Here is a 17,410-nt window from a genome sequence, read left to right as displayed (position 1 = left end):
CAGGTGATCTAATATCCTAGGAAATCGAGGGGGCTGCATTAGACAATTGGGGAGGGGAGGTGCGGGCACACTTCCCCACTGTCCCTGCTCTAACAAAAAACACATTCTGGCAATGTTTTGAGCTCTTCCTAGGCCAATGGAGACATATTAGGAAGTGGGACAAATTCATTTGACATTAGGAAGTGGGACAAATTCATTTCCCATATCAAAAATGGCCTCTTCTGGTCCTAAATTAGCTCAGCAGGAGAGGGAGGATGTAGTGAATTCCCTGCCTGTTAGGCTAGAAAAAGCCTAGAAAAGTAGGCCCAGGAAGTTTGGTAGCCATTTTGGAAAGGGTGCCTGGGGCATCCATTTTAAATCTCATTTCCTGAAGGGGGTGTGCTTAGGAACTTGGAGGGAAATGAGAAGAGTTAGTGATTGGCTGGGAGAGAGTGGGCGGAGCTTAACTTCGAAAAGAAAAAAAATCACTTTAAGGGGGCGTTTTAAAGCCCTGTCACTGGAGATTGAATCTGGGTGTCAAAGGAGAAGGAGTTTAGAGTGGAAAAGAGATTAGTGAGAGAGGCCTAAAGTGGTCAGTTAGTTAGCAGAGATAGCTAGTGAGAAGATTACAGCTATTAGGGAAGATAGTTGGGGAGTGGAGAAACAGATCCCAAAGGAAAAGGACTGTCTGTGTGGAGTTTGGGATTACTTTCAGAGAAGAAATCCTGTCAGTAATTTCTGGAGGAGGAAGAAAGGAGTGTTATTTGTAACTAAATTTGAATTGCTTAAAGAAACCACACACTTTTATGACAATCTTTCAAACCAACTAAGCTTAATGCCTATTTTGTTCCGGTTCTCTTAAATAAACATAATTGTTTTACTGTTCACAACATCTGCCTCACGTGTGCCTCTATGGGTAAAGATCTAAAGCAGATAACTGTGGTAATCTGAAGACTAATGGTGGCAGCATATATCTTAATGAAATAATCTCTTCAGTGTTACTTCAGTACACAGGCCTTAGTGCAAATCCAGCACATTCTAGCTAAAGATACCTCAAGGAAGCCAAAGGCTTTACACTGCTTTTAAGTTTGGTGGGTGCCAGAGTTCTTTCAAAAGGTTTTCCGGCCAGAAGAAAGTTCCAGCTCCGTTACAGCTTTTGCTTTTTGCTTTTTATTTAGAGAAGCCTCAATCCATTAAAACTGGTGTTCAGCGTTTTGGGGATTTATACACCCTAATTAAGCCTTCAACCCATTATAGAGGACAATGTGAAGATAATATTCCTTGTGTCCCTAAAGGGCCTCTAGGGGTAAATATTTGGGGGGCAGGGGAGAAATGCAATACTATCCCTAATCTTTCCACATTGTTTTTTCAATGTGGTACCAAATTTTCTTTTTAAAAGAAATGATACTTTGGAGCACACCTACTTCGTTAGCTAAGGCATGCCTGTCTCACGCTGAATAATTGTTCCATCTATTAACTCCTATAGTCATTTAAATGCCATTTGAGAACCAGGATGGATACAGACAGTCATGGTGATACCCACATAGAGTCTTTCCTGGGTCTAAACTCAGTTCTCCCCTCCCCTAATTTCCATTCACTCGTCAGGTGGTTCAGCATTGTTACACTGGGAAATGAATCACCTCTCCTCCCATGAAGATGACACACAACCAACACAGTCCTACCAATGCTTACTCCAAAAAAAACAATTCAGTGATATAGTGTCACTTACTCCCACAGGGATTCTAGACTGATAGTGGCTTACTTCTATTGAAGACTAACCCAAAACAGTTTGATGCCTGCAGCAGAGCATCAAATGATCCACATTCTCATCCATCTGGGTCAAATTGCATAGTATCCAAAGGCAGACAAGTTGTTCTGGTACGTGGGACATAAAACCCCATAGCCACCTCTCCCACTCCCTGGCAGTTAAGAGAGCGAAAGGGGCAGGGAGATAGCTAACAGTGCTTCTCTTTTATGACATGCAAAATCTGATGGCCCTTTTAACAGAACATGAATATCAGAGGTAATTAATTCTATCTGTTTAGATGGAATCATGCAGGCTCTGTTAACATGACAAGTAAATCCTTCACTTCAGGTAGCTTTCATGACATGATTCAGTGAATTCTAAATTCAGCTCCGCAACACAACGAAAAGCATAACCTTGTTATTGTTTATATGGATGCTTGCAGTATTTATATGGATCCTTACAGTGAAATGAAATGGAGATGAGCTGAGAAGGCCTAATTATCCAAGGGCTTCCCCCTCACTTTTGAGTTCACTTTGGCCTCTGATTAAATCTGTGAACATGAAAACAAATTAGAGATGGAAGCTAGTTAAGGTGTTGATAACTTGGGAAAATGGATCACATAAACAAGTCTTATATTTTGGGCTAGGCACCAAAGCTGTAGGAGGAAAGATGCCTATTGATTACATAAAATGCACAAGGCAGTACTGTACTGTGAAATAAACATTGTGGAAATAGATGTGGAAGGAACAAGACGCAGACTTTTAAATAAGAAAACCATCAAGAAAAAAGTACATTTCTAAAGTCACATTTAATTCTGTTTTTCTTCATGATGAAAAGGTGCCTGCTAATGACCCAAAGCACATTTGATTGTGATACACTTGGATTTAAAAAGTCACCATATATACACACTAGATTAAACCAAAATTACAGCTGATGAAATGCCATCTTAAAATCTGCATCTTTGATTTATAAATTGCTCTGTATGTGGGTGTAAGGGGAGAGTTTGTCCACCTCACCAAAAAAAAAAAAACCCACATCTTTTGCCTTTCTCCATCTGGCTATGCTTTTAGACCTGGAAGACCCTTTCATTATCTTAGGGCGCTTCCAACAGCCCATTATCCCAGGAGCATTTGCGAATGTTACTGGGCCCCTATCCACACACACCCTAGAAAGTACTTTCTGGGAGAACACCCGGACACTCTAATACCCTCTCCAAAAGCAGTGTAAAAAAACAAAATAACTTACCCAGCCTCCTTTTGAAAGCTGCTGGAGCTCTCCTGGCACATCATTTGTATGCACCAGGAGAGCTCCGGCAACCCTCTAATGGAGGCCAGGTAAGTTCTTTTGTTTTTTTTACACTGCTTTTGGGATCTTTTGGGGAGGAGGTTGATATTCTCACAGTTTTCCGGGCTAATTTAGCTTGGAAAACTGTGGGAATACTGTCTGGATTGCAGTCCAGACACCGGAAGCACTGGGTTTATCCTGCACATTCCAAGGTGTAGAATAAACCCACTAACAAATTAATTTGCTACAAACCAGAGTTTTCCTGGTTTGTAGTAAATTAATGTGGGTTTGTCCGAGATGTCATCTTTTTATTGTAGTAACTCCCACATTAAAGGGGCTGTCTGGATGCACCCTTAGATCCATTTCATTGTCTTACTACTTCAGTAGTGAAAGTATAAAAGTATCTAAGTTAATGATGTCAGATAGGGACTTCTCTGTCACACTGACAACTCCAAAATGCCTTTATCCAAGAGGTATGCCTGACACTAATTTTACTAACATTTTAGTGCCAGCCAACCAGTCTGTTTAATTGGGCATTTCTAAATGGTTAGTGAGTATGAATAGGACGCATTATTCTGTAGTGAATTTATGTCTACTTCGAGGGCTTGTTCAAGAGATCATTAACCCTTGGGGATTGCTGGTCAGCTCCATGTTGATTATGCTGTGGTGGACACCAGGGTTCCACCTTATCCCCCATGCTGTTCAATATCGACATGAAACCACTGGGAGAGGTCCTAAGGTGTATTGAGTGGGAAGCCATCAGTAATAATTTTTGTAAAAAATAATCTTTATTAGGGGGTTGTGAAGGGGGGGGGGGATACATTGTTCATGAAATTTACTTAGCATATAATAAAATCAAAGAAAGAACAAGAGTGCACACATAAAACAACAAAAAAGAAAAGAAAAACATTAAATTTACCAAAAAAAAAAGAAGAAAAAAAGAAAGATATGTGTTGAGATGGAAGATTATATTGTATCATCTTCCCATTAACCCCTGGTGTCTATCTATCTTTCTCCTTTTGTGATGAGACTTCTTTCTCGTAGCCTTGTGATTAAGGTAACATCAGGAATCTTGATGTCACTCAGCAGTTTTTCTGCTTGCTTTTGCTTTGTGTATGTGCTGGACCAGAAATAGGCTGGATTTAGACTTGAAACTGAATCCTGATTAAACAGAGGTCCTGTGGAATGATGGTTCTTATGTCTGGAAATTGGATAAACAGCCTGTCCTGGATGGGGTCACATTCCTCCTGAAGGAGAAATAACATAGCTTTGGAGTGCTCTTAGATCCATCCATGTCACTGGAGGTCCAAGTGGACTCCATGGCTCAAAATACTAGGTGTAGTTTGACTGGTGCACTAGCCATGGCCTTTTCTGAAAAGATAACCTAGCCACAGTAGGCCATGCACTGGTAACATCTCAATCAGACTAGTATTATGTTCTCTACATGGGACTGTATTTGAAGAAGACTCGAAAGCTGCAACTAATTCAAAATGCAATGTCTCGACTGTTGCAGGATATCCACACACACATAGAACCACACACACTACCTTTATTGGCATACAACAGCAAAATCATTGCACAGGTATATACAACAAGAGGAAGTCACAGACAAAAGGGATATCATATAGTCAGGATGTAATGCCAGTTTTCAAAAGAACTGTGCTGCCTTCCAAGAGGTTTCCAGTCTCGACTCAAGATGCTAATGATGACATGTAAAGACCTAAAGGGCTCGAGACATCAATATCTGAGGGAGTGTTATCGAGCAATTTAGGCCAGTTAGCGGATAGTGAGATCCAGAATGCAAAAACGGAGTCTGTGCCTGGCGAGGCTTAAAGCTTAAAACTAAAACTCAAATTTCTCAATCAAAGAAGTCTCACCAGTTGAAGCAGAAGCTATAGAGGCCATTTCTTTGATCCAGCCAAAAAGGATGACAGCAGCGGTAAGCTGCTCAAAGAAGCTGACATACTTGTACAAATAAAACATGCATTTTTATACAGTAAATCCTTTGTTTTCCCTGCACCTGCCCTGGAAAGGCCATCTTCATGCTAATTGATGGAGCCAGTGCTGACGTCATGGCTAGCTGGGAGGATTCCCCCTGTGGGGCGGGACTGTGGCACCCAGCAGCCAATCAGAAGACCTTCCCTGCTTCCATTGCAGATTTGTAGCCCTCTAGTGGCTGGCAGGGCAAGATGGTCATGGGGAACAAAGGAAAATATGAATTTGTAAGTGGGCAATAGTGTCTCAACCTCGACACTAACGAAGGGGGGCCATCAGGTCCCTGGGAGTTATTGTCTTTCAAAGTGTCCAGTGAGTGACCCATCAAGTGGGCCTGGCACCCATGTCACCTGTGTCCATTGTTGATCGAGTCAGAATATTGTCCAGAATGATAGGATTAAGTGATCCATTCCTGAAAAAGGGGAAATGGCATTGAGGGAGAGCCATGGCAGAGCTTCCCAACTTCAGGGTAGATGCCATATGATATTGAGTCCTTTTTGTCCTGGTAGCCACACAAAAGAAGGTTGGCCCAATTCAGGGTATGGTTATCCTTTTGTGTAGCTAGTTCATGCTGACAGAAGATGATGGGTGCATGAGTCCTTTGTTTAAGTGAAGACCAGGAAGACGCAAGAGGAATCCATGTCATTTATTGCCAGTGAAAGGTCACAAGGGTCTTCGTGGTGACTCCATGGCTCCAAAAAGTATTTTGCTATTGTTTATTCATTCAGTCACTTCCAACTCTTCATGACCTCATGGAACAGCCCACACCAGAGCTCCCTGTTGGCCATTGCCACCCCCAGCTCCATCAAGGTCAAGCCAGTCACTTCAAGGATACCATCCATCCATCTTTCCTTTGGTCGGCCCCTCTTCCTTTTTCCTTCCATTTTCCCCAGCATCATTATCTTCTCCAAGCTTTCCTGTCTGCTCATTATGTGGCCAAAGTACTTCCTCTTTGCCTCTAATATCCTTTATTTTCAGGAAATAAAACCTGGCTTTATTTCCTGGAGCACTCCCTAGTTCGTCTGGGGTTCCACCTGTCGCCATTGCTGATCAGCCACAGTTGTGGCAGGAAAGACTATGATAATTTCAGTACTATGATAATTTCAATGCTGTCACTAACAATATGAAAATGATACTGAGACTAAACAGGTATAATAACTATTTTTAACTAGTTGATTCCAATGTTGCCATGATAATGCTGTTAATGTATTTATTAATATGCAGTGTAATCCACTGCAAAATCATTCTTGCTATGAAATACATGTTATACTCACACACTTATTTGGGAATCAGTTCTATTTAAGTTCCTGAAATTTACTTTTAAATTAACCTTTACACAGGCTTCTAGGTGAAGTACTTTAAATCTGGAAAGAGATACAGGTTTAGCAGCCCTTATCCAGGATTCTGAAAACCAAAATATTTCAAAATGGTCCCTGAGACAGTGACACCTTTGCTTTTTGATGGCTCAATGTACCTATACTTTGTTTCATGCACACAATTATTTAAAATGTTGTTTATAGAATCACCTTCAGGTTATGTATATAAGCTGTATATGAAACATAAAAGAATTTTGTGTTCAGACATTAGTCATGTCTTCAAGATAACTCATAGGCAAGTATTCCAAAAAACACCAAAAAATTCACCGGCTCTATTACATGTGCAGTTCCTCATTCACTCAATGGAAACAGCAGCTTAGTACACAAGTCTGTTTGTATTCTTGGAACTGCTCCATTCATTGACATGAATAGGAAATCCCTTGTTTGGCAGGTGAGCTTTGTGTGTAGCCTCCTGCAAAGGACTGCTATATCAAGATCATTATCACCATGAAGCACTGGAATCTTGTAATAGTATTGTGGGAATTACAAATTGTCTCTTCGGTGCAAGGAATTATTGGCTCAGTTCCCAGTCAATCCAATCCATACAGAGCGGACACCAAACACGGCATTTTGTTCTGAACAAAATGCCGTGTTTGGTGTCCGCTCTGTATGGATTGGATTGACTGGGAACTGAGCCAATAATTCCTTGCACCGAAGAGACAATTTGTGGGTCTGTAGATAGTTTGTATGTTGTGTGTCCTCATCAGCTTCCCTATGCAGTCAGTAGTTTCCTTGATGCATGGCAAAAACACTTTTCCTCTGGGTGGATGCACCCTCTGTTTAGAGTCCCCTCAAGAACTAGAAACTCTCAAAACTTTGGAAAGTGGGACCTGCCCACCCTTTCCGCGGCAGCCAATCAGATTCCCGATTCAATCGCTGGTCTTAAGCAGTAGAAGCCAGAGGACAAACGCCCCGCCCCTTTGGAACGAATCGCATCAGAGAGGTGTAGTGGGCGTGGCTACGGAGCTCAGCGTTCGCCGCTCAGCCTTGATGTTGCGGCTCCACTAAAGGAGACAGAGTGGGCGGGAAGTTCCGTCGCTATGGCTACGAGCTCGGGTCGCTATTAGTTGCTCCTGAGAGAGCGGAAGTGGGGTGAGGCCGCCGCGAACGTCGCGCCTTGACCCCGGAAGCGTATGTGAGAGGCCTGGGATGTTGCCCCAGGTTTGAATAACACGAGCTGATTCATCGCGGCCCGGCTGAGCGGAAGGCGGCACCGAGGGACGGAGAGAAAGAGTCGAGGCAGGATTCCGGGCTCCGAGAAAGGGTAGGCCTCGACTCCTGGAGAGGGAGAAGCGGAGGCAGAGACAAGGTAAAGGCTAGCCGTGTTTACTGGAGAGTAAACCCAGCCGAACCCACAATAGAGTTATTATATGTTGGAAGCGGCTGGAAAGAAGCAGCAGCAGCAATAAACTGCATTGGATACGGGGGCCACTTCCACAGAGCTGAATAAAATCCCACATTATCTTTGAACTGGAATATATGGCAGTGTGGACACAGATAACCCACTTCAAAGCAGATATTGTGGGATTTTCTGTGTGGAAGAGCCCTGGGTTAGGGAGTTGAGGGGAAGGTATCCTTGTGTTTTCTTCCATTCCTTGCTACTGTCAGAGGATCCCAGATTAGAATGGTTCCTGGTGTTCTGAGGCCATTCAAATCCAGCATAGGGTGAACATCACAAATTAGTCTTTCTGAGGCTTGCTCCCATTTTCTAGCAACCAGGCCTGTAGCCAGGAGAAATTTAAAAAACCTAGTTTACTCATTAATTGGTTAACCAGTTAAAATTCATGAGAAAAACCAGTTTTCTATCTGAAACATTTGGGGGGGGGGGTTGAATCCTAACCCCCCTCTAGCTACAGGCCCGCTAGTAACTGTAACAAGATTGTTGCCATCCATGTTTTTAACACAACTTCTTTATTCGTTATTCATGTTTATATCCTGTCATTTCTTCATTGAGTTCAAGGGAAAATACATGTATTTACTTCTTCCTATTTTATCTTCCTGTGAGATAGGCTAGACCAACCACTTCATCACACTAGAGAGAAAATCCACTTTAAATCTACTTTCTGTCTCCTGCAGAATTCTGGGGTTTGTAGTTTAGTGAGGCTGTTAAAGGCTTCTCCCTAAACTACAACCCCCAGAATTCTGCAGGAGGCAGAAACTGGATTGTTTTGTGTGACAAGACCCCTGCTTCTTGACAGGGGGTTGGCCCATGAGGTCTCTTCCAACTCTATAATTTTATGATTCTAAAAGGGAGACTGGGTCAGGGTTGCCCAGTTTCTTGAGTCAGTGGGAAATAAACCTAGTCTCCCTAGTCTCAGTCCACTACTTTAATCACTGCTCCATACTGGTTCTATGAGGACCCTTCCGCACAGCCATATATTCCAGAATATCAAGGCAGAAAATCCCACAATATCTGCTTTGAACTGAGTTATCTGAGTCTACACTACCATATATTCCAGTTCAAAACAGATACTGTGAGATTTTATTCAGCTGTGTGGAAGGAGCCTAAGTTTACCTCATAGTGTACTATGTGCACTTGTACTAGTTGTTTCCCTAGAATGATTCTTGTAGCAAGCCATTTAAGAAATACGTTGATTTGCAGACTTGGAAATCAGACTTCATTCTAGATCTCTTAGATGCTGAATTCTTCCTTACTTCATTGACAGTGATGAGGCTCACTGTTCATGAGAGATTTGGAAATACAATTTCCCTGGAATCATAAAATAATTGAGTTGAACGAGACCACATAGACCATCTAGTCAAACCCTGTGCCATGCAGGAAAAACAAAAACTATCCCTGACAGATGTTCATCCAGCCTCTGTTTAACGTTTCCGAGGAAGGAGCATCCACCACACTCTGAGGAATAGAGTTCCACTGCAGAACAGCTCATACGGTCAGGAAGTTCTTCCTAATGTTCAAGTGGAATCTTCTTTTCTGTAATTGGAGCCAATTTCTCATAGTTCTAATTTCAAGGTCAGCAGAAAAAAAGTCTGCTTCTTCTTCTTTATGACACCCTTTGCCATATTTATACATGGCTATCATGTATCCTCTCAACCTTCTCTTCTGCAGGCTAAACCTACCCAGTTTTTTAAGACATTCCTTGTAGGGCATGGTCTCCAGACTTTTAATCCTTTTAATCGTCCTCCTCTGGACATCTTCCTGCTTGTCAATATCTCTTTTAAACTGTGATGCCCAGAATGGGACACACTATTCCAGGTGAGGTCTAACCAAAGCAGAATATAAAGGCACCATGACTTCCCATGATCTAGACACTAGACTCCTTTTGATGCAGCCCAAAATCCCATTGTCTTTTTAAGCTGCTGCATCACACTGTTGCTCATGAAGACTCCAAGATCTTTATCACATGGACTATTGTTGAGCCAGGCATCACCCATTTTGTATCTTTGCATTTCATTTTTTTATGCCTAAGTATAGTATTTTACATTTATCCTTGCTGAAATTCATGTTGTTAGTTTTAGCCCAGCTCTCTAATCTGTTAAGGTAATTTTGAATTTTGTTCGTGTCCTCTGGAGTATTAGTTATCCCTCCTAATTTGGTGCCATCTGCAAACTTGTTGATCATGCCCTCTAAACCTTCATCCAAGTCATTAATAAAGATGTTGAACAGTACTGGACCCAGGACTGAACCCTGCAGCAGTCCACTAGTGACTTTTTTTCCAGGAAGAAGAGGAACCATTGTTGAGCACCCTTTGGATTCAATTGCTTAACCAATTACAGATCCACTTTATAGTAGTATTTCCTAGCCCACATTTTTCTAGTTTGCTTGCAAGAAGGTCATGGGAAACTTTGTTGAAGGCCTTACTGAAATCAAGATAGTTTACATCCACAGCATTCCCTGCATCTACCAAACACGTAACCCTATCGAAAAAAGAGATAAGATTAGTCTGGCATAAGTTGTTTTTGAGTCCCAGCTTGCAGCCTTAAGTCAAGAGTTATGGAAATTCTGGGGATACAGTACCCTTGGTGGGCTACCTGAGCATTATCTCATAATCTTTATCTCCACTGCCCTAAAACTGTCTGTCATTGTACTTGTTTCATCCATTAAACCAGTGCTACTCAATGTGCTTTTCCGTGAGCCACTGGCTGCCAATTGGTGGAGAGCTACCATGAAAGAAAGAAAACGTTGTACTCGATGGGCTCCAAGAAGATATCTGTCTTGCTTGGCCTCTCCATGAGATAGCTTAAAGAGTACTTCAGTAGGGAAAGTGTTCCCACTCTTCTGTAATTTATTCCATAAAAGAAACGGTTGCTATTTTGCCCAAGATCTAGTTCATGTTAATTTGGACCTTTAAAATTCAAACAAAAAACAAGCCTGATAGTTGTTTTTAAATTGGCAGAGTTCAAGTAGTCCAAATTATACAAAAATACTTCATGGGATTTTAAAAACACATTTAATTTTTATGTAATACTCCTCCATTTTTAGTGAATTCTCATAGATGTATATGTATGGATGCATATGTCTTTTTTGCCAATTCTCTTGTTGCTGCTGTTGCTGTTTTCATCACCAGATACACAATTTGTTGTCTTCCAGAGGTTTTGAATTGCAGTTCAGATCAGCCCCAGCTACTGTGGTCAAATCATGATGACCACAGCAAGTATCAATCTTTGCTTTAAAACTGCATTTTGCCTATTGGTTATTAGAATCATTGATGTCCCTTGGGGTGAGAAAAGCGGTATACAAATACTGTAAATAAATACATGTTCTTTGTTTGCTTATGGTCTGATTTTCTCCAAAGTTTAGGGTGAGAGAAAAGGCACACATTTCCCACTCCCAAATGCATAATAAAAATTCCAAAAGGACTTTGTATTTGTATTTGCAGTCTAATTACAACATCTTTTTGCTTAACTTTTACTCAAAATAAATAACAGGCATGCTAAAAGGGTTAAGAGAGAACAGAAAATGGGAACATTTGAAACATAAAAGAAGTGTACAAAGTTTAAAAATAGCTTATTTGTATGGTAGGTATTTGTATAGTGTGTTTAAGTGTTCCTAAACATATATTTACTGTAATGGCTCCATGTTTATCAGGAACTAAGCCTCTCATATGATCTGAAACTGGTAAAAACCAGAGAGTGAGAATTCCATGTGAGCTTGGTGCTGAAGTTACAGTAATCATTATGTGGAAGTTTGCAGTTTGTTAAAATCTATTAATAGAAGATGTTAACAAAATCAATAACAGTATGTTTATCTTGCTTTAGTTACATCTCATATCAACTTAAAATTCTGAATGTTTTTGCATGGGAAATGGCATTAAAATGACACTTCATTATGCATAAATATTTGCACATGAAAATGTTGTGATAATGGAAGATGTTATTGCATTGGTCGAGAGATTCTGGTGTACTTGTTCATTATCTATTTTGGTGGCTTAGATTTTGTAGTGTTTAATTATTGTAAATAGGTAATAAAGGCTATATACTCTGTTGTTTCTTGGGACACTACACATTTAAAAATGGTTGACATTCCAGCTATTACAATAAGGTTCTCATGGCTCTTAGTTTCAACACTTCATTAGTCATGTGCTCATATCAATGCATATGTGTCTCTGCTCTTCCAGGCTTGTATGTAAAGCTAGTCCCCTACTTTGGCTCTCTATCTTTTCTGACCATTGTTAAGACACCATCAAATCCACACGTTTTGCATTTCTTTTTCAAAGTCCATGTTACTCCCCTACATTTTGGTATATATCTTTTTCTAAAGAAGCTTTACTCCAAGCATCTCATGAAGTCAGTGAAAGCTTGTATTAGAAATTCCTTTTTTCCCTTTTGGTTTCAATGGTTCTGCAGGGTTAATTTATCCTTTTATAGGAGATGAACATTGGCAGCTATTGATATTTTTTACTATTGTCTAATCCTGTTTAAGTGGAAAACTCTGTCTTAATTCACCACGTTGAATCAGATTGGATGTTTATCAGCTGTAATATGGCAATCTGAGATGGGAATAAGTTAATTTGAATCTTTAGCATATCTCTGGAGACCTCCAAGGTATAATAATTGCTTTTATTGTTATTAGCACTCACATGTTTACACACTCCTTATTTTTCTTCACATGCATGCAGAACACAAAAAAGCCGGCCACCCCTAATTCCATGAAACTGATATTAATATTAAAAATTATAATAGTGCAATTTATTAAACTAAAAGTCCAATAAACCTTCAATCCTTAAATCTCATTTGATCTAATGTTATAACAAGAATAGAATCACAAAGACGTTAATAGTTTCCCTACTTGTGCAGCTGATTGTTCTTTTTATCTAACCCAGAGAGGATCCTTAATCAGGTGACAAATTGGATCTAGGGTTATTTTGGACTCATGAATGGAACTTGTAAACTATGATGTAAGTCCCATTGTTTCTGTGAGTCTACTCCAATACTAACTACATTTGGATCCATCCCATTATAGCTTTTGTTTTAAAGGCGAGTATTATTTCCTTTTGCTGATATGAAGGTTTTGGGGGCAATCACTTCTATGTTGCATAAATGTTATTGCTTTCATACTATAGCCATTTGTCTGTTACATTCAGAAATCCTTTGTATCTGCAAGACTTGGGGTAGAAGTACCTAAAGCAATGGGAATGTACCTAAAGGAAAGGGGATGCTTTTGTATACTAATAGTTGGTCTTCCTTCTATTCAGATAGGAATTGGGTTCACCTTCATCAACGCTACAAATCGAGCAGAGATCAAAACAAAGTTGGTGTTAAGAACTGAACATTAAATAAATATAAGGTAAAGTAATACAGTTAAAAACTAATATTTTAGAGTCTAAGCCATAGATATTACAACATTATTGCATCGATTGTCTAGGAATATAATTCTTTGCCCCAGGATATTGAGAGAACGAGTAGTGCATTTAACATCACTGGTTCTTCTGTCAAAGTGGGATTGTTGATTAAGCATTAAGGATAGAATCTAGCTGATGCACTATGCCATTATTCTGGCATTGGTGGCAGTAGTGGCAGGAAGAAAATGGCTGTGGAAATAGCAGATGTTCCTGAAGTCAGACAATGGAGAAATAGGTTGCTTGGAGCAGGAATGTTTCATTAGACTTCCTTGTCACTGCTGTGCCACTCTGGAAAAGGTGCAGAAGTTAGAGTAGTGTACAAAAGGGTGCAGGATTAATGCTAGTGATTGGTCTATTAGTGAAGTGATGGTTGGAACTCCAATACCTCATAGAGAGTTTTTGCTCCTGCAACGTATTTTCCCTTCCACATTCAATCTCTTGTGTGTTACAAATGGTTCCCAACCCCCAGGAGACATTTTTTTAGGTAATAGGAGGTATAGTACACAGAGGAAAATAATCCCATCCTCTTCCATTAATTATAGCTATTTCATCAGTGGGAGGGATTAATTGAACATCCATTGTAAGAGGTGTTGACTAATATGCTTGACACAAAATACAATCTAGAAAAGATTTTAGGTTTGTTCAAAATATTGCTTGGACCACGTAGGTGTGTGTATGTATATCTATGTTTTATTTACTTTTTGTCATATTCAAAGAATGATCCCTTACATGACTATTTAAAAATGTGTTGTTCAATAATCATATTGCAAGTGGAACTGGCAAAGGAAAAAGAAATAAAACTTCCTGTGATGTGTGAGCCTATATATATTAACATGATTTATTTTTAAATTAGCAACAAACCAAAATTAGAAATCAAAAATATGTCTTTTGTGATTGGTATATAATGATAATAACAATAATAATATTTTTGTGTTTCAAATGATAATATACTAGGGGACTCCTGGCGGATTCAAACATACAACGGCAAAAACATTCAATGCCTACGTAAAAAAAACTGACATAAAATCCCACAAAAAGTCACATATGAAAATAACATTAAATCCTAACATCAAATTAAAGTCTAACATCAGTAAATTAAACTTAACATCAATAAATTAAACTATTTGTAGTCAGACAAAATTATATAATAACATAAACCCTAAACAAAACATATAAAATACACAAAAACAAAAATTAGACATAGAATTGAAGTTTAAAATTCATCATTAAAATTCTCTGGGTAGGTGTGCCAGGAGAGATAGGTCTTTATCTGTGTCTTGAATTCCGATAGCTGTCAAAGCTCTACCGGCTGGTCATTCCACAGTTGTGGGCGACCAGTGAAAAGGTGCTGTGGGTTGAGCAGGCTGGAGCAGACACCCCCAAAGGACCTCAGTGTTTGGGGTTGATTGTATGGAAGAAGACAATCCTGTACACAACTCTGCATTTTGCAGCACTGATTTCACCCCGGATCTAAACTCAGCTTTTCAGGTTGCAACTTTGGTGTGCTGGTGCTTTGTGTGCAGATGAGTGAGATGAAAGGGTATTCCAAAAAGTACTGTATTCCAGTGCACAAAATACTTAAATCTCCAAGCATTTTAGATATCCACCTGTAGGAGATAACACACACATACATATATATATATATATATATACATACCCTAAATAGTCATGTATAAGTCTAGAAGGTTTAGTAAAAAATCAGCCCAGAAATTCTGCCTCAACTTACCCATGGGTTAATGTGAATGCTATATTCTAACTTGTACCAAAAAAAATCTACTTCTCTGAATAAAGTGGTGAAAGACAAGAACCTAGTCTGTCCCAGAAGAGCCTAAAAGAAGTACCAGCCCTCTCTGTTCTACCGCAACTTTGATTCTGATCTTTTTGAATGCCAGAACAGTGCTTGCTGGCCTTCTGAGTTGGCATTGGTGCTTTCCCCTTTCTGTAGAATGACACTATCCATGGGTCCTATAAAAATCCATAATCTTGGCCCCCAAACCTGCCCTCACATTATACATGAAGTCTGCTTTATACGTGAGCCTATATGATACACACACACACTGCCAACAGTTTCTCTTGGCAGTCCACTTTACTCTCCCGTCTCAACCAAAGATGTGCCAAGACACCTCCCCATCCTCACCTGTGACAATACTCGGTGCCTGACCAATGAACCTGAGTACATGAGCATTGATGGCACTCAGTAGTGGGAGAGTTGATCTTCCTGTATCCAGCTTTGCCTCAGAATAGTTAATCAATGTTCTCACCACTTTAAGGTCTAGTATTTGAGGTGATGAGAATTTCCGAACTAGTAGTTACATGCTGCATAGGAATACGTTGTGGCTGCAACAGTCTAACAAAGGGTGGAATGCTTGTGGCACCGGCTCATTCTGTAGCACTCCATATTTAACAAGACTGGAAATGTGTGGAACAAGTGTACAGCCCCTGGTACGTTAACTAAAGCCATTTCATGTTTACTTTACAGCATTCTTTTGGTGTAATGAGTTCATTAAAAAAAGCTTTTGATGCTAATTCAGAAAATATTCATACAGCATCTTTCATATGCAGTTTTGATGCAAACTGACAAGCTGTAAGTTAATTAGCACAGAACCTACTAATGAGGATGCTAAAAATCTTCACTTTTGAGTTTTCATATTGATGTCCTCTGGATATACTGAAGGAAACTCTGATATACTGGTAGGGAGGTGTTGGGTTGTTTTTCTATTAGCTTGGTATGCCGATGCTTTTTCAGGTAAGGTGTCAGAAGAGGAACAAAATATTTGGGGGGGGGGGGGGGTTTACAATTTTTTAAAAAATGAATATTGCAAGAAAAACTTGTCTTTTCCCCCTTTCAAAACTGAGGCTAACCCAATCCCAGTTCACTTAAAATGCGGTTGCTAATTAGTATGGAAGACAGCTTCTTGGATTAATATGTGGTGTTAATTAATAGGAAGTCTGATGTTGTGTTGTAATTACTACCAATATTTTTGACATAATGAGTGACTGAAGGTGAATTATATGGAGCACAATTTACCAAACACATTAGAACCTAGGTATGCCATCTCTTTTTTGTTTCTTTCCTTTAGAAATTATGGATAGACTTCTGCGACTTGGAGGAGGCATGCCTGGTCTGGGACAGGTTAGTATCTAGCTTTTGGTGCATTTTTAAAAGATTTAAATAAATTTGCAAGTCTTCTCTCCCTCCCTACATATATTTCTAGTTAAAAGTTACTCTCAGTTCCACTCTCAGTGTATTGAACTTGTGACCATGCTTGGCCCTCTGGTGCATAGGAGTCATCTGCTTCCAATGGAAATTTTAGTGATTGGGCAGAATATTCAATAGGTTAGAAAATTTACATTTTGCTGCCTTACCATTTTATTCAAACTTACCTAGTGTTACCGTAAAGATTTAATACTTTTTGGGGGGTAATGAGATGTTTCATAAGCAAACCATACTTCATCATGTACATTAATATAAATTATCAAACCTGCTTTCATGTTGTTTCACTGTCCAAACAGAATTTGAGAATATGCAATGTACGATGAAGCAAGATATTTTTATTTGGAATTTAGGATCGTAGTTTGCTCAGAGCAGATGATTTGTCAAACTTTATTCAAGCATGCAGTGGAAAGCACAAATCATTTGCAAGTTAAATCTCCCTGGACTGATCAGCAGTGATGGTCTACATCTTATTCATATAAGCACCACATCTATGTGAGTGCATCTCATAACACATTTCGCTTGGTCACCACAATGAATGTGCAAGAATATGAAAGAATTCTCAAAATTCTTGATAAAATATCCCAGTGGCTGCTCAGTTTTCTTTTTCTGTCTATTCCAGTGGTTCTCGGCCTGTAGGTCCCCAAATGTTTTGGCCTTCAACTCCCAGAAAGCCTAACAGCCCGTAAACTGGTTGGGATTTCTGGAAGTTGTAGACCAAAACACCTGGGGACCCACAGTTGAGAACCACTGGTCTAGTCCCTTCCACCTAGTGAAAAGTCTCTTCTTTCCACTTGCACAAAATACCACACCTTGTTCCACTGTCTAGTCAAATAAGGCCTTCCTCTCCTTCATCAGTGGTCTATAACTCTGTATAAACAATATTTTGGGGTTCTGAGATTTAACTAATCCCTGACTGTCTCTGCCATTTAATTTATTTCTAAAGATTCCCATGCTGGCTTATCCAGGTGCTTTTTACATTAATGCTGTAACATTAATGTAAAAGAAGAAA

At 39.7% G+C, this 17,410-nt stretch overlaps 1 protein-coding gene across 2 annotated transcripts in view; it reads left to right on the top strand.

Moving 5' to 3' along the window:
• The first annotated feature begins 7,452 nt into the window (after positions 1-7,452).
• PSMD14 (proteasome 26S subunit, non-ATPase 14) overlaps positions 7,453-17,410 on the top strand; it is a 59,194-nt gene continuing 49,236 nt past the window's right edge. The window contains exons 1-3 of one of the 2 annotated variants that reach the window (XM_060777806.2): positions 7,453-7,645; positions 13,038-13,129; positions 16,265-16,317. In XM_060777806.2, coding sequence (XP_060633789.1) covers positions 16,270-16,317 — 48 coding nt within the window. In that variant the 5' untranslated portion in view covers positions 7,453-7,645; positions 13,038-13,129; positions 16,265-16,269. Of the gene's footprint in view, positions 7,691-13,037; positions 13,130-16,264; positions 16,318-17,410 lie in introns of both variants that reach the window. The other variant, XM_060777798.2, reaches the window with a different exon arrangement.

The sequence above is a fragment of the Anolis sagrei genome, chromosome 1, assembly GCF_037176765.1.
Source record: "Anolis sagrei isolate rAnoSag1 chromosome 1, rAnoSag1.mat, whole genome shotgun sequence".
Lineage (NCBI taxonomy): Eukaryota > Metazoa > Chordata > Lepidosauria > Squamata > Dactyloidae > Anolis > Anolis sagrei.
The sequence above is the reverse complement of the archived record's forward strand: the minus strand, read 5'-3'. Positions and strand labels throughout refer to the sequence as shown.